Here is a 27,246-nt window from a genome sequence, read left to right as displayed (position 1 = left end):
TGACTCTTCAAGAATTAACTCAAACCTCCTCTTGAGGTTGGGCACAAGGAAAGGAGTAAAGAACCTCTTTACAGTCACTTGTTTGTCCCTCATATGCCCTGTGTCCCTCTTCTACCAAACTGCCCCATCTAATTTCATTCATCTACCCCCGTCCTAACCCTCCTACCCCTAAATTACCTCCCCTCTCATCCACTCCCCCCTTTATCACAGCCTTTTCTATTCCTATCCCCATTTCTAACTGCCAGAGCCCCCCTTCCCCTTCATCACAGCTCATCCCGTGCACTCATATTTTCCAGTTCAGACTGTAGTACGTCAGAGTTCTGGGCCTCAGAGCTCAGCACCTCCTGCTCCTGGGTTTTCCTGGACCTGGCTCGGTCCCAGTCTGTGCGGACCGACTCGTTGTCCCAGACTACAGAGGTCTCTGTGTCGCTGATGTAGCCGGTGTCTCCTGTGTAGTGGGTTGGATACACTAAGAGCGGCTCGGCAGAGAACGCGCGCAGGTCCCGCTGCTCAAAGTGTTCCATGTACTCCGATCTGGTGAAAGAGATGAGTCTGTTAGTTAAGTTAAGAAAGAAAGAAAAAAGGATATGGAATAACAGAGGAAGAAAGAAGCAAAAACTAAATTGAAAATAAAATATGACGCGGTAGAAAAAGACAGATTATGAAGAGCAGAGAGTGGGTGGACTCACGTAGGATGTTTGTTGTACATCACAGGAAGGAACTCATCGACAGGAAGCAACTTCAACAGAGGCTCCGCCCTAAGGAGCTTCTGGGCACCTTGTAATGTTATCATATAACCCAGAGTCCAGTAGGAATAATCTGCCTCCACCAGATTGCGTATTTTCGGCACAGATTTTTCCGGGTGCTCCACTTGCATCCGCTTCCTCCCAATGTAACTGTGTTGAAGAGTTTGAAACAGAGACTTGTCAAGAGACAGGCAGGCAGAACCATGAAGACAGCTAACACTACTACAGAAATAATCCTTTTAATTTAAGTATGGGCATCTGCTTTGAGGCGACACTCACATGAGGTCCCACTCCAGTTTGTGCGTCGTCACCTCATACAACAAGTTCTGGAGACGCCGTTTGAAGAACACCTCAAAGCGAAGGTCATCTTCTATGACCAATGAGGTGTGGAGACCACGATCTACAATCTATACACAGACAAAACATTTGCCAAATACATGCCAACTACAATTAAGTTAATCACAGAGCTTCTTTTACTATCAATGTTGGTATATTCTGTATAAATATACCACTTCTGCATTAGTATTTTGCAAACTGCTCTCACAAACATGCAAATGTTTTCTATTTTATTTTCCTTGGGCTCAAAACACAAAAGGTAGGCCAAGAAGCTTGTGGCTTGCCTGAGCAGCTCACCTCCTTCCAGATGTTGTAATGGGAGAGGAAGCAGCCAAGCTCCCCTTTGGTGAGCGGCCGACCGTGGTAGGGGTCCTTGTAGCCTGGTAGCATCGCAATACCCATTGCCTCGACGTCAGTTTTATTCAGAGCCCTGCGAGAAGCCAAGTGGAAAGACAGGCAATGAGGTGAGGAAGGTAGAGATGTAAGTAATGAAAGTTAATTTGAGGACGGTGAAAAAGGTTTCCATCAGGTATGTAGGAGTGACAGGTCATATTCACATGGCATTTTGCTCTTACATCATACAGGGTGGCGTAGCCCACACTCACGAGTATGATGTAAGAACAAAATGTCCACTATGTGAATATAGCCAAGTAGCGAAGGGTTTCAGGTACTGTTGGTATTCAATTAATTCACAATCTATGCCAAGTCACTCTTTATGACGTTTGACAAAGATCTGAAATAGATGTGCAGTATAGATTTGGTTCAATTTATAGTGAGTTGTACAACGTACAATGAAGGTGAATAGAATTATGTCATATACGCCCTTTGTTCTGGCTGGACAGCATTCAAATTCACTTAATCACAAAACGCTGACTGTATGAACCATCTAACAGGACTTTGTGCAGTAATGCTTCCTTGGGGGTAGTAAGGACAGATTTGGAAGTGTTCTTCAGAAACATCTGACATTATACACTGAAAGGTTAACAGGTTGTTTTCAGTATTACTAGATTTTATCTGGATTTACTGATCTAGGTCTTTCTTTTCTTTTTTTACTGAGAAACATAAATACATAATGTTTTTATTGCAATGGACACAATCTAAAAATACAATTTTGAGTGTAAGTACTGTATGGCACCTTTGTTCTTCTTTTTTTTTACCAGTAGGTCTACCTTTTTATGTTTACCTTGTTTTCTGCTTAGTCCTGTTTTTCCAAATATAGGATATGACAAAAGAGAGAAATAATGGAGATGGGAAGTAAAGATGACAAACGTACTTGCCATCCACAGCAGGAATGACCTTGCAGCTGAGTTCTTGCTCGTATAATGATCTTAGCATTCGTTCACGCCGGTCCACTCTCCGTACCAAGTTTATCATGAATACCTAAACACACACAAGTAAAACTTGAGATGATGATGTCCAGTATCATATGTGACGGCACCCCTGTTTCAGTAGGGCCGCATGTGAGTGATTCCCAAGCCAATCGAGCTAAACATCCAGACCCGAATTGCTGTGATTGGCTGAGATGCCAGGGAGGAAGCATCATTTTGGTTCACATAATAACTTACTCCATCCACCACGGCTTGCCAACTCGGGCGGCATGCTCATCGACGTGCGAGACCATGGATGCGCGGTGCGGGCACTCACTTGCTTAGTGGTTTCCTTGCACACGCCTGAAGGCCTTGCTGTTGGTGTGCCTGCCTTGTTTGTTTTCAAGTGATTTAAAAAGTCATGCACTGGTTGTAAAAACGTGCACATATGCAGGATGTCAAATCAAGCGCTCCCTCCGCGCAAATGGCTTTGTGGCTTGGGAATCACTAGTTTCCCCTTGTTTGTCTGTGTTATACTGCAGTTCCCTGGTGGACTGTAATCAGCGCTAGGAGCACAAGTAAGACGCGCGAACGCGGTAAGCGAACGCAATTTTTTTTAAATAAATATGAAAAAAAAAGATTTAAAAAAAAGTCACCAAAAAAAATCTGCGTTAAAGGGAGCATCTTAGAAAAATACAAATTCACTAAAAAAAAACTTTGAATGTTTTTGAACAATTCAACAAAGTGTTTGAAGTGCCTGTTTCACCCACTTCCGGGGGGCGGAGCCAAAATCCGAGCCCGAAGTATTTGTTCGTAGACCCCCACTTAGGGGGGGTAGAAAAAGTTTTGGAGCGATTCGGGCACTTTTCATTTAACATGGGGTTTCAATGGGGAGTTTTTAGGAGCCTTCTCCGGGGCGTGGCTTCCGGGGGAAGGGGCAGGCTTAAACGCAACCTTGACAGGTGTGTTCAGTTTTCAAAGACCTTTCATTTGATGTATGGTACGTCTAAATTGGACATTTACTTATCTCAGAGGAGCTGCAGGCAGGCAGTGAACACAGACACACACGGACACACACACACACACTCACAAGCCGAGCACGGTTTCATAGTAAGCTCCACTTGCGCGGAGGCGCGCCTTCGGCGCGCCTCCTTCCGCTGCGTTCGCAACAATCAGCACCTAGCTGGCCAGTTTCCCAGGGGTATTTAAGACCTGGCTGTTCCACTTCGCACTGTCTTCGTCAGCTTTAGCCATTTGTTGAGCCCATTGCACACAGAGTCCATTTTATTTTCACAATGAGATGACCTCCGAAACACCTACTGCGAAATTAAATTGCCGTTTTCTTTCTTTCTTTTTCTTTCTTTTTTTTTCAATCTAACCCAGTTCGAGGCCTGCAGTTTTTTTTTTTCAGATGTGTTCAAAACTGATTGGCCAATAAAAAAATGTGTCAGACTTGTTGTGCAAAGAGCTTCAGATTAACTTTATAGTACAGCTTGCATTCATCATCCAAGCACTCAACCATCTGCTGACACACTGATAACACTGATTGACACACCTCATAGCTTTAGTATGTTTTTGTTTTTGCCAACCAATAATTTTACATTTGAGTTGCATTCAGAGCACGATGAATGGAAACAACAAGCAGAAATTGAAAAGCAGTTGGCACTGGAAAAATATGCAAGAAAAGGTGTTGCAGCACTAAGAAACGTGAGTGTGAAGTTGATGGCAGATGATACTGCACAGTTGGGCGGTTCCTTGTTTTGCCTGAAGTTGCCAGAAGAGGGTTTTGATATTCTGGGAAATTTGCGGTTGTTGACAAAATTTTATGAGAAGGATTCAGGAGTGGTTTTCTCCTGTTTGCATTTGGCTGATACAGTACGTGTGAATGTATGTGGGTGTGTACAAAACAGCGTGTTCATGCTTACCTCATCAAAACCCAACTTGTCTGGCTTTTTGGGAGGAACAGACAGAACACTGGATGGTTCCAATGGGGGATTTCTCACTGCAAGAGAGAAACACAGGGGTCGATATCTTCCTGGTCACCGTGCCTGTGATCATAGGTCAGATATGTGATTTTATGGAATACAACAACGCTCTGTACAACAACCTAGTCGGAGACGGTCAAATACACCAACCTCGGAACGGTCAGACCCAGTCAAATCCGGCGATCTCGGAAGACTGGGGGGGGGGGGCGGGGGGGGGCGGACATGATTTACGATTCTGTCCCTATCGACATACTGTAACTTGAATGGCACTGAGTGGTCTGGGGCGGTCTTGAGCCACGAGAGGCACCGGCGAGCGAGCCGTCAGGTGAGCGAGTCGTCCTGCCGAGCGTTGTCTCCGTCGTTTTAACAGTTTTTGCCAAACTAGTTCCTAACTTAATATAAGGGGCTGTAGTGTAGTCCGCCTCGACTGTTCTCACCAAGCAGGCCGCTTGTACCTAGCGTTCCACGAAAAACTAAAAAGGGTCAGACTAGGTTGTTGTACCGAGCTTTCCAGTTGCTATTTTATGTATACAGAAGAGATCAACTGTGTGATTTAGGGAAATATTTGACATGGTTCTGATATTCCTGATGTCCCCTCTGAACACCTCACTCACCCATGATCTCCAACACTGTGTGCAAGAAGCTCTCTGTCTCATCCTGCAAGGTATTATGGGAGCGCATTGGGACTGGGAAATACCCATAGGTTTCTCTGTTGCATACATACATCTGTACATCTGTCATTAGAAAGACAAAGGCCACACAGAACAGGTTAACAGAAACCAAAAAAGGCATGCATTCATGCACGGAAACACACAGGTACAAATAGTACTCGAGCAACGACAAGTAAGCGTCCCTTCCACTCCCATCACCTGCCATGCGCGCTGAGTATGCAAAGATGATGACATCATCCAGGGCCCAGTTGTACTCTGGGTGAGGAGGGTAAAAGGCAAGCTGCTGGGAGGCCTCCTTACGCAGGTCGACCAAGAAGGTGGAGTGGACCATCGGCACAGCAAAACAGCCCAGACGCTCCTGCTTACGAATGGGCATGTAGGCTGCCGTACGCTTGTAGTAACCCTGCAGGTAATGTACACAAACAATGTCTTACAGAGAAAACTCACGCTTTAACAGTCATGTATTTACAATTACTACAAATGCAGACAGGTCCTAGCCTGGGATCCAGACTGCTTCGCTATGTTCGGCGTTGTTTTCTCACTCGCTACACAGTCTGGAAAGCCTACTATCTCCGTGCACAAACGGGAGAAAACGGGCCGCGGCTTCTGATTGGTCTGTAGGGGGGGGGGGGGGGGGGAACCAGTGTTGTCCAATGTACAACTCGAGTCACTTCCTGACTTGCCTACGTAATTAAAATACGACAGACTGTGTAGCGAGTGAGAAAAAAAGATCCGCCGAACGTAGCGAAGCAGTCTGGATCCCAGGCAGGACAGGTCATGCTTACATTATTCATGTAAACATTGTAACTCATGTTTACATGAATAAAAGTGGTGATGGGGAAACAGCGTTTACACAGGAAGGCACTCTAGTTAGAGATGGGGCCCTTTCCCTATTCTGTAGTGTAAGTGATACTTATAATTTCCTCAAGAAAATTATAAGAGTTTGATTGCCCAATGTCTTGTAGCTTTTTTTCCCCTTTCCGTTTGTTCTTTCAAAAACAATTTTACTTTCTCTATGATTAGAGTAGAAGTCACTTTTTTCAAATGGTGAATCTCCCATTTTGGAATAAAACACTTTAAAGCTGGTTTACGTGGTGAACACCGCAAAAGAATACAATGCATGTTACCTGCGACGTCATGCCACACCAGTAGTTGGAGTAAGCCGCTCTGGACTCCAACATGGGAGCTACGATGGTTTTGTTCTCATTCATCAGCTCCCACAACACATCCTCATTGGTCAGCAGATTGTCACAATCAGCCACCTAAAATGTAGGACAGAGGTACATGGATCAATGTGTGCAACACACACATACGCATGCGGCATGTGCACAAATGCAGCACGCACTATAAAATATACCACCACCAACCACTGAGGGAATTACATAACATTCAACATGGCTTGATCACAGAGCACACTGGGCACAGCTAAACCATTCCTTCTAATTAAACAACCTATTATTTGACATGAGCCAATGCATGCAGACAGACTGTATTTACATGTGCAGTAAGCTATTCTCTACACTGGCGTCTATGTATTTAGGAAGACGACTGTTCAGTGGCCAGAGAATCTGCGTCTTTCCAGTGGCTCAACCCAACATTTAACCCCATGTTTGTTTATCTGCATGTGTTTCACCACCAAATCCTACAGCAGTGTTTGAATGACAGCTTAAGTCACAAACTAAGTTTCCTGTCGACTGAGATTTTCTTCAGCCATAATGTTGGCTCCAATTGATTTCAGTTTAGCTGTTACTCTTCACATGGAAAACCCTGCTATCATGTTCTCACACTATTTGGCACGGCAGCTGTCACAGTGAATAGTGAAGTGTTTCTTTTATATCTTGAATCTCGAAAAATACTGGCTTTGCCATGAACTTTACTGTGCACCTTCACGCTCCTCAGATCCAACTCATTTTGGTGGCCATTACTCTAGTCTAGTGCCACCCTTAGGCCAAAAGTTACTTTGTAACTTTTATTTTTAAATAATCATGATACTATATTCTATTTCACTTTAAAGCTTTTGCTGTTGTTTACAATGTGTAGATCATGCAGTTAATATACAATGTAACATGTTGTTGTTTTTTACAGTAGACTGTAAGAACACAGCAGGCCACAGATGTGGACTATACCATCACACATACACGTGTGCATCCGCAGTAAGTATTCAGTACTGCACGTGACTGAGCTATTTATCATATACAGTATATAGTCATGTAAATTATATGTATAGAAAAGGATTACAGTCTCACAATCTACACTTATACAGAGGCCATTTAATTTTTGCAACATATGCTATTTGCACTGCTTCTTTATTTTATTTTAGCTATTTTTATTTTGTTATCGACCGTGTCACCCCCTGTCCGTGAGTCTGTCTCTGAGTCTGTCTGTCCGTCTGTGAGCAACTAATCTCGGACACCGCTGGACCGATCAGCGTGAAACTTTGTACGCATACTGACACTCCCCACAATTTTGCCCAAAACTCATACACACTTTATCTCTGAAGTCAAGTAATCAAGATTATCTGTCAGATGTTTCTGCTGAACGCAATATCCAATCATACCCTAATTGGAATACCATGTTGAGGAGCCTCTATAGAGTGCATGAAAAATAATAAAATCAATGGTTTAATGCTCTGCTTTGTGTACTGCGCTCAACAACATTTGAAAACATTGTTTTGCGCAATAAACAAAGCTGAGCATTAAACTAGTGTGCGGACATTATTCGTTTTTATGTTATTTGTTTGTTGATATTCTGTTTGTTCTGCACCTGGACTTTGAACTGGATGTGCGTGCAGTATCTTCCTCCCAAAATCGCTTTCACTTCTGCCCATAGGGGGCACCAGCACCACAAACGCAAACAGTTGCATTGCCTGTCCAACAAACTCTATTTCCCCCACAACATCTTCGTGTCCTGGCAGCTGTACCCCATGACTGACACAGCCCTGGGTAGGCAACCCGGCCTGGCAGAGATCCGCGCTGTCAGGAGTGCACTTTTCTTTTGACCTTCCTATCTATTTTGTCCACACTGTTGAGGAGCCTCCTCAACAGCCTCCTCTAGGTACAAGGATTTAACTGCCTGGAATGTTGCCATAGCTGTATTGTCTGTAAGTGCATAACAATAAAAACTTGCTCTAAATCTGACACATCGCTGAGTCATACAGTATTTGTTCTGTATTTGTTTTGGTCTGCTTTACTTTCTCTTCACATTTTGCACGATTTGCTCTCTTGTTATTTGCAATTTATTCTATCACTGAATAATGAAATGCCATGAATAGGATGTTTATAGTTGTGACGCACCAGGAAGTAGTCTGCCCATATCTCACGGGCAGTGTCCAGTGCTGCCTGACGAAGCTTCATAACCTGTTCATAGCGAAGATCAGTCCATTGTTTTGGCCCCTCCTCATCTTCATAGCCGCTGAGGAATGCACAGACACAAAATTTGAAACAGATTTTTTTGCAGATATAGTATGAGGAATATGAACTGTTGGGTTGCTCATATACTGTAGGTCACATTAGACATCAACACATTTGAGAGTTTTTAGAAAGAGGAGGAAAAAGAGTACAAATAGAATTTTAAAATGTGTCATGATGAGTAAAGAAAGACTGAGAATTAAAACAAACAAACAAACAGTGTATTTATAATTATTATGTCATATTTTCACATACACATGTCCATATACACATACAGCACCTGGACTCTTCTAGAGGTCTCCATTCCACATAGTGGTAGAAATTCTGCACCTTAATGAGCCAGTCTCTCAGGATGGCGGTGGTGTTATCTATGTTGTGGTCTGTCGCCACCCTGTGGGCAAGAATAAGGTGATAGAATGCAGAGAGAGGGAGGCAGACACAACAAATGGAAAAGGATAGAAACAGACAGACAGACAGACAAAGAGATACAAGTATAAGTCACAAGTAGGCCTATTAGCACCTTTATCAGTGGTGCCACAAACAATGGGAGAAATTTGTTCTGAATTATGGGATGATATTCGGGCCTTTCATTGCTTTCGTGGGGCTGTCATCATTGCATGTTAAGCGTGAACAGAGATGAACAAAGAACAAAGGGGTGTGTGTGTGGGAGGGGCTGTTCTTTCTTTGCTGTCTGTGTTATCATAAGAGCTCTCTGCTAGATATGTGTGTAAGAGAGCAAGAGTGACAGAGAGAATGTGTAAAGCCCACTTTATATTTCCCCATATACCCGTGCAACTCACTGCAAATAACTGATTTTCTACTAAAAACACCACACATTGAGTTATTTGATCAATCTTTACGACAAAGTATGAATCACTCTTAAATGCCCCCAGCCATGTATATATACTGACTGTGTGGCAGTTAGCGTGCTGCAGGTATTGGTTTAACATCTGGCTGTGGTGCTGTAACATGGAAATGCTGGACCATCACCTATACGTGAGAAAATCCATCTTTTTCTCTCTCTCTCTCTCTCTCTCTCTCTCTCTCTCTCTCTCTCTGTCTCCCTCCCTCCCTCCCTCCCTCTCAGTCAGAGTGACAGTGAGTGAAAGGGGTTTATAGCTAGTAATATTAGCTGTTGCCGGCGTGCCGAAGATGGCACCACGCCTTGACGATAAAGACTGGGGGAAGACAGAGAAACACATGAAAGAGTATGATTTATGGTATGATGAAATATCTCCTCATGGGAAGGTGAGCGCCACAAGTCTACAAGTCCCTGCAGCACTCACATCATGCAGCACACGTTGAGTGAATGTACACGTACAGTATGCGTGTGTATTAACTTGCCAGATCCATCTTTTATCTGTCACACTTGTCTCAGAGCTACAGGCATCGGCAGATGGCCGTACACTTGTAATGTAATAATATTCATGTCCATATGTTTGTTGTCCTCTTCATATATATTTGCAATACAATGTCTGGTATTTGAAGTACAACACTGCACCAATAGGATAAAGATAAAACCAAACCCCCTTCAAAAATCTTGGTTTTGGTTATCATTTTGAGATGGTAGAGGCAGAGGTCTGTGAAGAGTCACATGCAGAGGTGGTTTGTGACAGAAGGGACAAGCACGAGAATATGTAAAGGGGATCTAACTGGCCCTTCACACAGCATGCGAATAGGCGACAACTTGCGGCGCAATTTCTTTTTAAATAAGTGTTAAATAGCAATTCCAATAGCAATCATTGCTTGCGTTTGTTTGTTCAGTAACAGGGTTACCTCATCTCTCCAACTCTTTAATAAACAGAAATTACATTTTCAGGTCGAGATACAGATTCATACACACGGGATAAACAAGTGAAATGTGGAAGTGATGAAACAAATGAGTTAGCTGAGAAAAACGCAGTGAAATCGAAGCTGATAAATGATCTTTGTGGGGGTCTCTCTCCAAATTGGATAATATTGGTATCCCGACCTGAAAGTGCATTTTCTGTTTATTAAAAACCCCTGGCTGTTACTGAACAAACAATATAGCACTATATTTGTTTTAATTGCGAAGAAATATATCACTTACACTCCCTTTAATGTAGGTATGTGCAGAGAGAGTAACACATGCTATTGTAATCTAAACTAAATCTAAATTCAAGCTGTTTCAACCAAAAGAGGGAAGTGCAACTCAGGCAGTGCGATTTGAGTAACCTCATAATTTACTGAAGAAATTCCAGTCTACTGGCCATCATTTGGTGAAAAGATGTACAGTATAAACATTAGAGAAAAGTATATAGAGCTTTCAGACACATGTTTAAAGAAAACGTAACTAACAAAAAAACTAAAACAAGACTCCTCCAGCTGTCACTGGGTTACATTATGTAGAAATCATGCAAGCTGAATATGAATTCCAAAACATCAAGGGGTAATCGAAAATTAGGACTGAATAACCAAACGGAATGCAGCCTGCAGGGGAACTAATGTTCCAGATACCAGATGCTGAAGATTCAAGATAATAGTCTGAGGGGATGGAATTAAGTACAGTAAGAGTCTGTTACTCAGTCTCAGAGAGACATACAGTATTTTAAACTCATTTGTGAATTTGTTTATAGCCAGGTCCATACCATCTGAAATACAGTAGTTACTGTGCCCAAGAATCTATTTCACTTTCTCGAACTTTCTGGTATGTTTGGTTGGAATGGCTGGGAGAAGGGGATGTGGGAAGGGGAAGAGGGAGGGGGGCGAGGAGAAGAGAAAGGGTGGGGAATGGGGATGAGGGGGAAGAAGGGGCGATGAGAGAGAGAGAAGCCTCTGTGACTGAATGGAACTTTTTGGACACGTCTCTGCTCGCACGCCAGCAGGCCTAGGCTCCCCACTGTAAATGGAATGCATGGAATACCACCACGACCCGTACCCCGATGCATATCACTCATTGGATGAGGCCTATTTAATAAGAGATCATCCGGTGATGTGATAAGATAACTGCTGAGCGCGGATGCGAGGCGCGGACACAACCGCAGGCGCACGCACAAGACGTTCGACTACTACCCTCCAGTGTTGCCAGATTTTGTGAGAGGAATAAGTAAACTTGTAGATCTGCTATTTTTTTCTAATATCTTGAAATAAAATTTGGAATATTTGGAAGATGTTTGAAACATTCTAACAACACAAATCTAGTATGGGGCTCCCCTGGCACAATACATTTTCAGATGGGGGTTATAGGGAGGGACAAATACATATTAATTTGGGGGTCCATGACATGAAAATATTTGAGAACCACAGGTTTAAATAATAACAATAATCTTTTGAAGCAAGCCTAAAAAACTGCAACCCGCAACTAACCAACATTTACAAGCAACTTTACAGCAAAACAAGCTCAAAGTCGCTTATGGCGGACATGGCAACCCTGCTCCCCTCTCTACCTGTATAGTACTATGACATGAGCTTCAACAATAACAGCTTTACTATTCAACCAAATGTCTGTGTTGCGATGAGCAGTGGTGGAAAAAGTACTCAAATTGTTTACTTAAGTAAAAGTATCAATACAGCAATGTAGAAATACTCTGTTACAAGTAAAAGTCCGGAATTCAAAATTTACTTGAGTAAAAGTACAAAATATACTAAAAGTACCAAAAGTACTATTATGCAGAATGTCCCGTCTAAAATGTGTAAAAGTATTTTGATAATAGCAGATCTACAAGCTCACAACGCGTGGCATTGTGAGCTTGTAGATCTGCTATTTTCAAATAGCCAACGTTTAAATAGGGCTGAAGTAGTAAATGTAGGCTATGTTTTGTAATAATAACCCAAATCTACAAAGTAACTAGCAATTTTCAAGTAATTGTAGTGGAGTAAAAAGTACAATATTTGCCTCTGAGATGTGGTGGAGTAAAAGTAAAAAGTATTGAAAATTGGAAATACTCCTGTAAAGTAAAAGTACCTAAACATTTTACTTCAGTACAGTCAGTACTCGAGTAGACGAGTACATGTACTTAGTTACTTTGCACCACTGGCGAATGAGGGCCAGAATAAAGATGCGACTCCACTCACCACAGAGCGACGCGGTCCTTCGGGTAGTTGAGGCGCTCTATGGTGCCCAGGAACAGCGGCAGGGAGTGCTCCGCGTTGCGGCACACCAGCGCGACGAGGACCCGGGGAGCGAGGAGCGGAGACTCGGGGCTCCAGCGCTCCTCGGTGAAGTAGCCCCGGGTCCACCGCGGGGACAGAGCCAACAGTAGGAGGAGGACGGGCAGCAGCAACGAGGTGACCCGGTGCATGGCAGGGAGAGAGACACTCACCGCCCCGGGCACTGTGTGTGACTGCAGAAGAATCGATGTTCTGACTCGGCAGCACAGCGAGAGAGAAGCGCAAAGATGTTGCCGGCGGGGACCCCTTGTCTCTGTGTTGTTACGCCGACTATAAATGACGTCTGGGTCGAACTACGCGAAGGGGGAGTCGACTAAATTAAAGGGCAGGGCCAGGCTTGTTTAAAGGGAACTTGCCTTTCTGTACTGTACACACTGCATAAACCTGTAATAATCAAGCCCCCAGAACCCAGTGGTTTCATTGAAGCCAAATGGACATGCTGGCCATTTGAGGTATAGAGCGTCGCAGTTCCCGCCCACTTCCTGTTTTTTTTGGTGCCGGAAGAAAAAACTCAATGCATTTTTCCATTGAAATTTCCAAAAATCTTTATATCTATTAATTTAAGCCTCGAATCAAGCCATCACGAGATGACATGAATCATGACCATAAAACGTTTTTTTCTGTGATTTTTTTTTATTTTATATTTAATTATATGATATACTATATTTAATAAATACCCTTTGTTTTGCCGTTTTCAACAAAAAAAAAAATCACAGAATCAAACGTTTATGGTCATGATTCATGTCATGTCATGATGGCTTGATTCGAGGCTTAAATTAATAGATATAAATATTTTTGGAAATGTCAATGGAAAAATGCATTGAGTTTTTTCTTCCGGCACCAAAAAAAACAGGAAGTGGGCGGGAACTGCGACGCTCTATAGAGCGTCGCAGTTCCCGCCCACTTCCTGTTTTTTTTGGTGCCGGAAGAAAAAACTCAATGCATTTTTCCATTGACATTTCCAAAAATATTTATATCTATTAATTTAAGCCTCGAATCAAGCCATCACGAGATGACATGAATCATGACCATAAAACGTTTTTTTCTGTGATTTTTTTTTATTTTATATTTAATTATATGATATACTATATTTAATAAATACCCTTTGTTTTGCCGTTTTCAACAAAAAAAAAATCACAGAATCAAACGTTTATGGTCATGATTCATGTCATGTCATGATGGCTTGATTCGAGGCTTAAATTAATAGATATAAATATTTTTGGAAATGTCAATGGAAAAATGCATTGAGTTTTTTCTTCCGGCACCAAAAAAAACAGGAAGTGGGCGGGAACTGCGACGCTCTATTGCAGGTGTGGCCAATGTATATGTACGAGCCCATGGCGCTCCAGTGACGTCACTGAGGACCCAAATAGGCCGCGCCCATCACATTTTCCAATAGAGCGTCGCAGTTCCCGCCCACTTCCTGTTTTTTTTGGTGCCGGAAGAAAAAACTCAATGCATTTTTCCATTGACATTTCCAAAAATATTTATATCTATTAATTTAAGCCTCGAATCAAGCCATCATGAGAGGACATGAATCATGACCATAAAACGTTTGATTCTGTGTTGTTTTTTTTTTGAAAACGGCAAAACAAAGGGTATTTATTAAATATAGTATATCATATAATTAAATATAAAATAAAAAAAAATCACAGAAAAAAACCTTTTATGGTCATGATTCATGTCCTCTCATGATGGCTTGATTCGAGGCTTAAATTAATAGATATAAATATTTAAGTGGGCGGGAACTGCGACGCTCTATAGAGCATCGCAGTTCCCGCCCACTTCCTGGTTTTTCGTGGTGCCGGAAGGAAAAGCTCAATGCATTTTTCCCATTGACATTTCCAAAATCAATGAATTTAAGCCTAGAATCAAGCCAATAAAACATGACCATCATCATGACCATAAAACGTTTTTTTCTGTGATTTTTTTTAATTTTATATTTAATGATATGATATACTAATAAATACCCTCTGTTTTGCCGTTTTCAAAAAAGTTTTTTCACAGAATCAAACGTTTTATGGTCATGATTCACCAGGACCCTGGATGGCTTGATTCGAGGCTTAAATTAATTGATATAAATATTTTTGGAAATGTCAATGGGAAAAATGCATTGAGCTTTTCCTTCCGGCACCACGAAAAACCAGGAAGTGGGCGGGAACTGCGATGCTCTATACGTTTCCAACCCGGAAGAAGGGTTCAATTGAGCCCATGCGCTGGGTGAGCAACTCAATGCAAGTGGATGGGAGGCGATATCCGGTGCCCTCTCTATTATTTTTAACTCTATGGTAATAATCCACGATTGCACATATTCACTGTAAAATGTAATAACGCCAGTGAAAATTCGACATTATCACGTCAATCGGTAATGATTAAAACATTTTAAATGTCTTTATTAAACTAATTTGGGCTATTCTAATTGTAGGCAAACGCTTGCGGCTCGCCCCAAAACACAGTTGCCCCGGGGCAAATCCGGCGGTATTCACCCTGTATTCTTAAACGTAACCTCAGTAAAACGGTGCCAAAACCTAACCTTATTCCTAAACTTAACCTCAGTAAAACAATGCCTAACCACTTATTTCCAACCTTATCCTCAGTAAAACAAATAAGCCTACAAGAACACTGAATACAAGAACCGCCGGTCCGCGAAAAAATGGGGGTGAGCGTGTTTTGGGGCAAGTCTTCTGGTTATGGTATAAATAAACTGTATGGAGCCTGCTATGCTTGATTTATGCTCGATCGTTCGACGGTGCAGCGCACTGAATATTGCAGATCTACAAGCTCACAACACGTCACTTCCTCCGGTGTTGTGAGCTTGTAGATCTGCTATTTTTGGCGCTTTCTTTGCTGAGATTTGGTTCTCTCCTTTAAGAATAGAATAGCACAACTGCCCATTGGAATCTGCCAGAAAATAAACCCCACTGAACTGAACTGAAAAAGAAAGAAAGAAAGAAAGAATGAAATCAATACATTAAAAGATAATTAAATAGATAAATAAAAAGAGAAAGAATGAAAGAAAGAAAGACAAATATGTCAGTTGTTACATTCCTTGGAATTAAAATTGACCGTTCTTTTTTTGTGGAAGTTTCTTTAGGCTACATTTTATTGACAATGCCTTGTGTATTTCACTTGAAACAACAGTACCATAAAGGTCAATGCTGAAGGAGAGAGAGAGAGAGAGAGAGAGAGAGAGAGAGAGAGAGAGAGAGAGAGAGAGAGAGAGAGAGAGAGGGAAAAACAAACAGTTTACCACACTGCAATGATAGGCTAAATCAGTGTTTTATAAACCGAATTGGCATCCAAGATGCGCATAATTCTTGTTTTTGGCAGCTTCCCTCATCATAACAATATTCTTTCCTGAGCCTGGATTTCAGATTAGGACTTGAATTATTCAATTTTATCTTGTGTCTACAGGCAAAAGATGAGTTGATAGTTATTTAAACATTTCAGTCACAGTTGATCAAGATAGATATTCTCCTGCATCAAGCAGTATAGCCTATATCGTAGGTGTATCATTAAGGCTTTCTAGGGGGTCATTGTCTGGTAAGTCGTCCACAGTGACATCCTGGGCAGGCACAGTGTTCTCAGTGAGTGCATGAGATCCTGAGGCAGAGCCGTTGCAGGCTTGGCAGCAGCTCTGCTGGCAGGCACCAGAAGGCAGCAGTTCCTGGTAAACAGGCTCAGAAAGACTAGAGCTGGAGCCAGGCAAACGACTGGAAGCAACAGGGAGAGGTACACACTGCTGGGGTAGAGTGTGCTTCATCACTGCAGACACACACACACACACACACACACACATGTGCACATTCATAATAATTATAAGCATGCACACAGAGACACACAAATTGCTGGTGTTATAAATCCATCTGCATATTTGGCCCTGTAGCCAACCTCGGGATATGATTTAGTTAGCTGTACCTGATTGGATGTGACGGGTCACACTGTCTCTCAGAACGCAGTGATAAAGGATGTCAGGGTGAATAAAGAGGGCTTGCTCTGAGTTCAACGTGGCAGCATAACAGGACAGATCCTGTAAACAGGAAGTTTTGTCATAGACATAAAGCCAGGAGGATATGAGCTCGCGCGCACGCGCACACACGCACACACACACACACACACACACACACACACACACACACACACACACACACACACACACACACACACACACACACACACACACACACACACACACACACACACACACACAGAGCATACCTGTGTACCCATGGCCTGTGTAAATGTTGGCAATGTTAGCTGCAGAATAGACTCCAAAATTAACTGAGAACGCACAGCCAATAGTTCCACATCCAGTTGCTGAAGGCATGCATGCATGAGCGTATTTATGAGCGAGAGAGAGAACAGAGAAAGAGAGAATTTCTGTGAATAACATTTATTTGTAGATACCATGGATAAGAGAAGTGTTTTCAAATTTATCTCAGTGACAGACCTTGATCACTCGGTCTCTGATCCTACACAAGACAGCACTTAGCTGTGAATGGTCCAGGCAGCAACAGGGATATCTTGAGACCAACCTCCGGAAAGTCACAACATACTTATCGACCACCTAAGAGCACAAGAGAGCGAGACAGGATGGATGAAAGCATTGAACAGTTTGGCACAGTATATGAATCTGGTTACTTACAGTATCTCTTCTATTTATCAGTTATACTTATATTTAGAAATGGTTTTCACCTAAAGTACACAGTACAATCCAGAGTGTGTTGATTTAAAGGTGCTACAGTATAAGTGATATTTTTTTGTTTAAAGAACCACTTCCTCACTAATTATTATAAGTTGGTACAATTTCTGTCTACTCAGGCATCTCAGAGGTGGGCTGTGGACAGTTTAATGTAGGCTGTAGCTTCTATTAGTTGGAATCCACATCAATGATTTATTTTTCTTGAAACATATTCCATTGCATAGTGTGGTAATTACCCTGTAGAGAGAATTCTGAGCTTTGAGCAGTACAGGCCTCCAGGTTCCACTGTGGACTCTCCATGTCTCCTGGAGCCATGCCTTTTGTCATAGAAAAACACATTCTACCAGGTTCTTTGCTTTGTTAATTTAAAATAATAATAATAAAACAGTTAAAATAATATTATCTGATATTAAGGTGTGCACAACAGAGAAGCTCGACACAGAGCACTGAGAGCAGTGCCCTGGGTTCTGTAAAATGGAGCTTCTTGAACAGACAACTTGTCCCACCTACAATGTTGCGACAGAGTCTGCATGTGCAATGTGCATGTGTGATCATCATGTAATCAGACTATCTATTGGTGTTTCTTCTTTGTATCAGAAATAAGTAACGGCATGTATACAGCTAACAGTGGTTGTGCAGGTCAAAGGTTTTAGCATAGAAAGAGGAGTGCAGTGAAACATACTGAGTTTCATAAATCAGCAGTTTCATGGAATGCACTATACACTCATTATCATACTTTAATATAGCAACGGTTATATACATAGCATAGTTTTCTTCCACACCTGTCCCTCTGAGCCCATCTCCAGCCTGGACAGGCAATGCCACATCCTGGCTTCACCTGGGCCAAGGCGGCACAGAGGCCCCAGCATCTAAGATAAAATATATGTACACAATCCACGCCTGCTACAGCTTACAGTAGAAGTTCAGTACTATAAATATACATACTGTATACTGGAGAACAGATTGCATTGCATACACCATAAAATGGTTGAAACTTGTTCTTAATAGTTGTGTGTAATATTTGTTTTTGGTGCAATTTACTGCTGAGAACCTGTTATTTTGTAGCTTATGCTGAAATCATGGCTTTAGGGTCCATGTAACCATTTAAAAACCCATTATTTCAAAATGGTGTGGGTGTCAGTTAAAAAATAGAGTTGTCTGTATTCCCAGTTGCCTCAGGTGACGTGTGAATAAAGTTACTCAGTCTAATGTTGGTTTGCACAAGGTAACAGAAGCACAGTGTGCTCAAGACAATGTTTACATTTCTTAATAGACCTATTGTGGTTCCTTGCTGGCAACTGTAGTGCAATAGCTTTTTTAAATGAATGACTTTTGAGTGAGTGCACACCGCTTTCACTGATGTGCCCTCGGATCCTTCAGCTATGATGTCATCGCAGGTATCCAGGAAGTATTGCCGGGTAGAGGCAAATGCATCACAGATTGGTGTGGATACTTCATGCAGAGTTTGGTCAAGTCTTGGGATGATGACATGAAGAAGGGACTGTAACATCAGGCCACACATGTTCTCTATGGAGCAGTGAGATACACATCGTCACTGTTGGGCTGAAACCTCCATATTTCATCTGTTTATAAATACATTATTTTATGAAAGTGTTAAAAAAAAGTATTAACAATAGCTTGTGATTCTATAATAACTACATTGGATCTATTGGTACACAGATATTTTTTCCATTTCATATAAAGTAACAGTTTCGGGCATACAAGGTTTCTACCTGAGAGTGATGACATGGTCTCTAGGGAGGAGGGGACATAGCAGTAAAGACACACACATGTTCTCTATGAACAGAGGACATAGCAAACTTAGGTGGCAGGAATATTTACTGGGGGCTAAGCTCTGGCTTACGTAGATATGATTGTTTGTAATGAGGGTAATGTAGGCAGTCAACCTTTTGTGAGTTGCCCTTGTTGTGAATTAGTTGAGCAGGATGAGTCAGCTAAATGTCTAAAATGTAAATGCAAACTAAAATAGATGAAGGCAGCCCCTCTATTCTCCTAACTCCTCGGAGGACACACGGACGCACACACATTCACCACACATACATTACATGCATGCAGACACACCCATCATAGTGTGAGTGATGTGGTCTTTCAGCAGACTGGTCTGTTGTAGCACTGCAGTGTGTTGTTCCAGTTCACAGCGACGTTCGGCCAGCTCCTTTTTCAGTGCTGCCATTGATGCCTTAATCTGGGATGCCGCTAGCCTGTAGACTTCAAACAACAGCTGACAAGCATGCATGCACAACATGCACATGCACAGATTGCCCACACATACACACATGCATGCATACACAGAGAATCTGTGAGTGTGTGTGAGTGAATGCATTTACTCCAGGATAAGAACAGTATAGCATTAATTATCTCTATTATGTTTTGCTCACTTTGATCCAAGCCTGCTTCCTCCTGCTGCTGCTGCGAACCCTAATCATCCTCCGAAACACCTGCTTCCGTAGATATGACATCACTTCCTCCATCACCATGCACACCAACACCTGGGCAGTGGAGACAAATACTGTGGGTGAGACGGAGACAAATGTAATAACATGTGCAAACATGTTGTACCTGCAACAGGTTCTCAAATCTAACAGACAATAATGACAATACTAAAAGCTTCTTGTCACTTTTGATTTTGAAGTATGAAACTGACCTCTTCCTCGTTGCCCATCTGGAGCACCCCTGGTTGATAGCAACCCCTTTGTTGCTTCAGGGAAGACACAGCATCTAAGAAGGCCCTGGATTCTGGAGAATCTCCATGCCACAATGCTATAAAATGTAGACAAACCAAATAACAAGCAGACAAGAACTAACCAATGGAGTATTTTCACGGATGGGTATGGTGAAGGTACACAGTCAAATCTACAGTGTTCACTTTTGGTTACATTTGTAATCTCTCAGACTTAAACCAAAGTCTTTTGTGCCCCTGACTTTCAGTTCAGGGACAGGTGCGTTGGTGGAGCAGACATTAAAGGATTTTACAGCATATCATAACATTAATTAATTCAGTAGTGTTTCATTCAGGTTTCACTGCGTATCAGCATGAATATCTGCTGTACAGTTAACATGCAGTAATGCTGCTGGCACACAGCAACACCAAAATGAAATATACAGTACCCAGAATGAATGCTTATTACCTTCAGTTGAGTTTACCATGTGGTTACCCATCTGCCCATCTGTTAACAAGGTCAGTGTAACAGACCGCACAAGGCATGACTTTAAATCACTGGTGATTTCTAGCACTGAGACAAATGAAAATGGTTGCATGATTCTGTTTAGTTTCGCCTGACTTTAATTGATGTGTGAACTAGAAAAAGTGCTCTTCGGAGCACAGGTCTCCGCCAGGTCAGGTAGGTTATTGTGGGCCAGCAATGTTCGGAATCGGACACTGCGTTTATGATTTGAGGCATTTTGTTCAAAACAAACCACTCCTGCAAACTTTGGATGCCAATCTTAGCCAATCAGGATGGAATATGAAAAATCGGAAAGATCCGCCTTGAACACATGACTATAGAGATACTGTTTACCGATTTGCGTGATGTTTGGACAAAATCTGTAAGAGTAATATAAAAAAATGGGTTTTGCAAAAATCAGCCTCCTGTTGGCACTATAACTAGCTCTGGTATCCAGGGAGTGTGTGCACAGTTTCGCTTCGATTGGGCCAACGGTGTCGGAGATTAGCTGCTCGCAGACAGACGGACGGACACACACACACACACACACACACACACACACACACACACACACACACACACACACACACAGACGGACAAGGTGCAAAACATAGGCTCGGCCACGCCTTCGGCCTAGCGGAGACAATGGCATAGAGAGCTACAGTACATACCACAGCTCTGGTGCTGTACTACTGCCTGCAGTATGTTGGCCCATTGTGTCTGTTCCTGGCGTGATGCTGTGGCCAGACACACAGGGGCGCTGTAAGGGTGCTGGATTAACACAGGGAAAGCTGTGGGGCAGTCCCAGAATACCATCCTGCCGCCTGACCTACCTGAGGCATCTACACACGCACACAAACACACGCACACGCACACGCACACACACACACACACACACACACACACACACACACACACACACACACACACACACACACACACACACACACACACACACACAGTGTGCCAGAATAAACACAACAGAAGTCTGCCTGTCTATACCCCTGACAGACAAGGATTAGAAGTGTCGGTCGGGTATACTACCTGTGATGTGTTTGCACATGTTATCCACTAATATAAAATGCTCTTCTTTGGAGGTGCAGATCTGACAGCCTGACAGAACCAGCTCTTTCTTACACCCCCAGCCACCTTTAAAAACCTGCGAACAGATGTGCACATGTACTGTACAAGATTGTGCACACACATACATTCATGGATACACATACATCCGCATCCACAGATGTGGCGGACTGGCGGTAGATGGACATGTACAGCGCACAAAATGTACACAAAGGAAAGATCTTCATAAAACACACTACCACTGCTGTAAGTCAATGTACATTAAAACTAGAAAAGTGCAGTCCTTGGAGTGCAGATCTCCACCAGGCCGGGTTGCCTTCCTAAAGCTGTGTCAGTTGTGGGGTGCAGCCGTCAGAACATGAGAAAAGCCACGGAGGAAATAGAGTTTGTAACAGACGGTGCAGTTTTTTGCATTTGTGGCATCCCCTATGGGCAGACACGAAAGCGTTTTTGGAGGTGCGCTCTATAGGCCCCTCAACATGCAATTCAAATTTGGGGTTGATTGGATGTTGAGTTAAAAATATATACTGTTTTCGTATATAAGAAATAGGCCCTGCCCATAATTTTGTGAATGTAATTACTGGCAAACGATATGGAGTATGAACATTTTGTGTGACGGACATTGTCACAAGACGCGCAAGAGCATTTGTGTGTAATTTGGTGGAGAGAAAAAAAAGGACGAAAACATTATCTCCGCCTCCCAGCCATTCCGGCCTGTTGGATATAATGAGCCATGTGTAATGCACTTCATAGTGCGCACAGCTCCTACAGTAGTTGTCTATCTATGTACCTCTTTGGAGTCACGGCTCTCAACAGCAAAACTGTGAGTGACCTGTAGGTGTCTCTGTCTCCAGGTTCCATCCAGGTACTGTGGCATACTTCCCTCTAAGAGAATCTCACCACCTGGAACAACATACTGAAGTATACAAGATTTATACATCCATTAACTACACAAAAACACACAACACTCTACATTGTACTTTGTTGGTAGGATGAGCACCTGACTTATATATATACGTCAAATAATGATGTGATTCTGACATGGACAATTGTCAAATTCCAATGGGTTTAGGCATGAGACCGGATGTTAGCATCTCTTGTCACAGATGCAGATGTTAAATTATACAAACGACATTCAAATAATGTTCTAATTATGGAGGACCTGAGCCGTATCACCTAAACACTGACCAGAGATACATTCATGTGACCCCAGACCCCACGCTAAGTACTCTAACCCAGTGGTTCTCAAAGTGGGGTGCCCAGCTAAATTTGTTAATACAGTATCATAATCATTTTAACCACATTATCCATCTATGCATTGGCTATTAGAAATAGCAGATCTAAGATTTGAAAAAAAGTTTGGACAATTCTTTATAATTTTAGATATTTTTAATACAAATCTTCTCTTCTGGGGCTCCCTGGCACAAAACATTTTCCGATGGGGGTCCACGGCCAAATGCATATCAATTTGGAGATCCTTGACACAAAAAGGTTTGAGAACCACCGCTCTAACCTGACACCCCACAGTCACTGAAGCTTACACTCAGCCAGCAAAACTTCAGCCAACAATTCATCTCAACAATATGAGTTCTGCATTTTAATGTCATGAATGAATATACCAACAAATAACTGTTCTCTCCCCAGTTTCCTCTTCATATTCATCAAAGGAGGATGAAATGTATTGGAGAGGTATTCATTGATTATCATGCTGGTGTGATTCTCTTACTGTATTCTGAGTTGTAGGTCTTGGTTGGCCAGGTTCCTCATCTCTGTTCCTCACACACTCCAGGAGATGTGAGCAGTAGTGTCTGTGATAGAGCGGTGCCAGGTCCTCCATCATGCCTGTAATGTGCTCTGTCCATTCACACCAGAGACAGATGGCTTCCAATGTGATGTCCACAATGCTGTTTCTTTGACCAGTGGTTCTCAATAATTTTCATGTCAAGGACCCCCAAATCTATATGTACCCACAGTAAGAGTTTGAAAATGGGGGGGGGGGGGGGGGGGGGGGCACCTACCCCATAAGAGAAGATTTGTCAAGATCTTTAAAAATAGCTGAAAAATAAATAGAGCTTGAATGTCTCTAAACTCCTCTTCATTATCCTGGAGACGCCCTGCAACCCCCTAAAGGACCCCTGGGGGTCCCCAGACCCCACTTTGAGAACCAGTGTCTTAGAACATCAATTCTTTTGTATTCAGACAGGATGAGGCATGACGCTTTGAATACGTTAGACAAGAATATCTCAACAACATCACCAATACATTTAGTTTATTTTTGTGTGTGTGTCTGTGTGCCTGTCTCTGCATGCACAGACACAGACACGCACGCACGCACGCACGCACGCACGCGCGTGTGCAAGCATGTGTGTGCTTGCACACACAGTGTGAGTATGAGTATGTTTAGTAAACGAAACCATTACAGAGTGTTCACTGTTGAGCATGAATGACAATGGAGAGACAGTTACGGGTGATGGTGGCTGCAGAGTAATAGCCGTGTTGGAATACAAACACATGCACACAGCCTGAAGGGCTGGGCTGTGATTAGTTCTTTTTACGGGGCCAGAGCTCTCAGCTCTGGACCTGTTTTAATGTTGCCCTCTTTTTTCTTCCGCCACTTTTGGCAGTTCTGGCTGAACCGTGCATACGCTTTTTACGAAACTTGGCCATATGGTAGATGGTCATGAAAAACTATCAAGAAATAATTCTCACAATCTTTCGTCAAAAGGTGGCGCTATAGCAAAATGCCAACTTTGAACAGGTACAACTCATGCCCTGTTTGACCTACAGCCATGAAACTTCAATACACACATGCGTCTACTCATGATCAACAACTTTCACACTCTGACTTTTGACCTCTGACCTTTAGATCTCCCACCATTTTGAATAATATGAAAAACAGTTAAAACCTATCTCCTCCTGGGATTTTTTTGTAATCTGCACGAAACGTTTTACACATGAACTTTGAACCTATGCCGAAAAACATGTGCAAAAGATTTTCCATAAGTGAAAAAATGAAGCTTTAATGAGCCAATGAATATTGCAGTTTTATGACAATTATTCATCTGCCCCTAACACATACATGCAGACTCACATTTCTTTGAAACTTTGCGGTAATGTTGAGGGTCATTCCAAATATCACTGAAACCAATCTTACTCCAATTGGTCAAAGGGGGGCGCTATAGCGATTTTTTTTAAATGCAAACTTTAAACAGGCAAAAGTCATGCCTCGTTTGGCCGACAGCCATTAAACCTGCTTACACATGTGCCTTGACTCATGAGGAACACATGTATCACGTTAACCAGTAAGCTCCGCCCTTAGATTGTCTGCAATTTTGAGCAGTTTGAAAAACACTTAAACCCAGGATTTTTCAGCTATTTGCGTGAAACTGTATCATTTGTGTGATCTCCTTTTTCACAGGTTCTTGTCTGTTGGTCCAATGGCTTCTCCCTTAAGCGAGTGCCTCACGACCGCAAGGTTGCCGGTTCAAGCCTCACTTGTTGCAGACTCATTTAAGTTGAATTGCAAAAAACATGACTGTATCAATGAATACATATGCAAACGGTAAAGATAACATGAAATGCTTATTTGAGAGTATGTTTTTTCAATGTATGACGTACTTCATTGTGAAAATATCCGATCTACAATCTCACAACTTTTCAGATAGCAACGTTTTGTGAGCTTGTAGATCGGCTGCTTTCACTGGTTTCGGTTTCGAGGAGACATACAATTTCTCTATTGGTAAATGGTTTGTGAACGAGTGATCTTAGTGTTAGTGAAACAGGGGCTTGGTTCATGACAGAAGGCAAAAGTGTATGATCTTCAACAGACAACTTCAGCCTGGATGAAGCTATAGCACTACTTGTAGTGTCTCATTCTGTGAGTCCGAAGGTTGAGAGTTTGATTCCTGTCAATGGCAATAGGTTGAGCTGTCTGTTTCTCTCACTCTGTCTGTCTATCTGGCTCTGTCTGTAGGTGGGTCATTCCACTTTTCAATTGCATCGCACAAAACATGACTGCAACAAATAATGCATGTGCAATTTTTTAAGACATTACAATCTAATATTTAATTCAGACACTGTGAAACCACATGTTGCTTTTCACTTGGCAGGATGTAAAATGTCATATCTCTCTCTCTCTCTCTCTCTCATCTCTCTCTCCTCTCTCTCTCTCTCTCTCTCTCTCATCTCTCTTCTCTCTCTCTCTCTCTCTCTCTCTCTCCTCTCTCTCTCTCTCTCTCTCTCTCTCTCTCTCTCCTCTCTTCTCTCTCTCTCTCTCTTCTCTCTCTCTCTCTCTCTCTCTCTCTCTCATTCACCAGGTCAGGTCTGTTGGTCCAATGGCTTCTCGCTTAAGTGTGTGCCTTAGAACCTCAAGGTTGCCAGTTCAAGCCCCACTTGATGCAGACTTCATTTAAGTTGCATTGCACACAACATGATTGTGTCAATTAATGCAAGTGCAATTGTTAAAGATAACCTGAAATGCTTATTTGAGAGTATGTCTTTTCAATGTATGACATAGTTCATTCTGAAAATAGCCGATCTACAATCTCAAAACTTTTCAGATAGCAACGTGTTTCTGAGCTTGTAGATCGGCTGCTTTCACTGGTTCACTTTTATCTTCAACAGACAACCTCAGCCTGTACAAAGCTATAGCACTATAGGTAGTGTTGCAGCTTGTCAATCCGAAGGTTCAGGGTTCGATTCCTGTTAATGGCAATAGGTTGAGATGTCAATTCCGCTTCAATCTATTATGTTTCCAAGTCTCTCTCTCTCTCTTCAATCTATTCCGTTTCCATGGTCTCTCTCGCTCTCATCCCTCTCTCCCTTCAATCTATTCCGTTTCCATGTCTCTCTCTCTCTTCAATCTATTCCGTTTCCATCTCTCTCTCTCTCTCTCTCTCTCTCTCTCTCTCTCTCTCTCTCTCTCTCTCTCTCTCTCTCTCTCTCTCTCTCTCTCTCTCTCTCTCTCTCTCTCTCTCTCTCTCACCAGGTCAGGTCTGTTGGTCCAATGGCTTCTCGCTTAAGTGTGTGCCTTAGAACCTCAAGGTTGCCAGTTCAAGCCCCACTTGATGCAGACTTCATTTAAGTTGCATTGCACACAACATGATTGTGTCAATTAATGCAAGTGCAATTGTTAAAGATAACCTGAAATGCTTATTTGAGAGTATGTCTTTTCAATGTATGACATAGTTCATTCTGAAAATAGCCGATCTACAATCTCAAAACTTTTCAGATAGCAACGTGTGTTTCTGAGCTTGTAGATCGGCTGCTTTCACTGGTTCACTTTTATCTTCAAACAGACAACCTCAGCCTGTACAAAGCTATAGCACTATAGGTAGTGTTGCAGCTTGTCAATCCGAAGGTCAGGGTTCGATTCCTGTTAATGGCAATAGGTTGAGATGTCAATTCCGCTTCCATCTCTCTTCAATCTATTATGTTTCCAAGTCTCTCTCTCTCTCTTCAATCTATTCCGTTTCCATGTCTCTCTCGCTCTCTCCCTCTCTCCCTTCAATCTATTCCGTTTCCATGTCTCTCTCTCTCTTCAATCTATTCCGTTTCCATGTCTCTCTCTCTTCTTCAATCTATTCCGTTTCCATGTCTCTCTCTCTCTTCAATCTATTCCGTTTCCATCTCTCTCTCTCTCTCTCTCTCTCTCTCTCTCTCTTCTCTCTCTCTCTCTCTCCTCTCTCATCTCTCTC

The 27,246-nt window shown here is 42.4% G+C and overlaps 2 protein-coding genes across 5 annotated transcripts in view; both read right to left on the bottom strand.

Annotated features, from left to right (window-relative positions):
• Positions 1–263: 263 nt before the first annotated feature.
• colgalt1b (collagen beta(1-O)galactosyltransferase 1b) lies at positions 264–12,840 on the bottom strand (the record flags this gene model as incomplete). 2 transcript variants are annotated; one of them, XM_080414331.1, is made up of 12 exons in its annotated part: positions 12,488–12,840; positions 8,733–8,843; positions 8,339–8,456; positions 6,173–6,307; positions 5,244–5,448; positions 4,989–5,108; positions 4,315–4,391; positions 2,356–2,462; positions 1,380–1,512; positions 1,026–1,153; positions 690–896; positions 264–534 (listed from the first exon to the last, which is right to left on the bottom strand). In XM_080414331.1, exons 1-12 carry the CDS (start codon positions 12,712–12,714, stop codon positions 264–266), a joined length of 1,839 nt encoding a protein of 612 aa, XP_080270457.1. In that variant the 5' UTR covers positions 12,715–12,840. The 2 variants fall into 2 exon arrangements, with proteins under 2 accessions (XP_080270457.1, XP_080270458.1); XM_080414332.1 differs by having other exon boundaries at positions 8,728–8,843; positions 12,488–12,628.
• Positions 12,841–15,669: 2,829 nt separating this feature from the next.
• LOC308096750 (protein Niban 1-like) overlaps positions 15,670–27,246 on the bottom strand; it is a 13,333-nt gene continuing 1,756 nt past the window's right edge. Inside the window, exons 2-15 of one of the 3 annotated variants that reach the window (XM_080444190.1) lie at positions 23,277–23,404; positions 22,341–22,466; positions 21,515–21,629; positions 21,142–21,312; positions 19,951–20,066; positions 19,685–19,795; positions 19,368–19,527; positions 18,634–18,812; positions 18,068–18,154; positions 17,522–17,602; positions 17,034–17,150; positions 16,802–16,900; positions 16,502–16,613; positions 15,670–16,348 (exon numbers count right to left, since the gene is read on the bottom strand). In XM_080444190.1, the coding sequence (XP_080300316.1) occupies positions 16,080–16,348; positions 16,502–16,613; positions 16,802–16,900; positions 17,034–17,150; positions 17,522–17,602; positions 18,068–18,154; positions 18,634–18,812; positions 19,368–19,527; positions 19,685–19,795; positions 19,951–20,066; positions 21,142–21,312; positions 21,515–21,629; positions 22,341–22,466; positions 23,277–23,404 (1,871 nt within the window). In that variant the 3' untranslated portion in view covers positions 15,670–16,079. The remainder of the gene's footprint in view (positions 16,349–16,501; positions 16,614–16,801; positions 16,901–17,033; positions 17,151–17,521; positions 17,603–18,067; positions 18,155–18,633; positions 18,813–19,367; positions 19,528–19,684; positions 19,796–19,950; positions 20,067–21,141; positions 21,313–21,514; positions 21,630–22,340; positions 22,467–23,276; positions 23,405–27,246) is intronic. The other 2 variants (XM_080444191.1, XM_080444192.1) reach the window with 2 other exon arrangements.

Source organism: Gymnoscopelus braueri, assembly GCF_963280865.1.
Source record: "Gymnoscopelus braueri genome assembly, chromosome: 2".
NCBI classification, from domain to species: domain Eukaryota; kingdom Metazoa; phylum Chordata; class Actinopteri; order Myctophiformes; family Myctophidae; genus Gymnoscopelus; species Gymnoscopelus braueri.
Note: the sequence above shows the minus strand (reverse complement) of the source record. Positions and strands in the feature narration are given on the sequence as shown.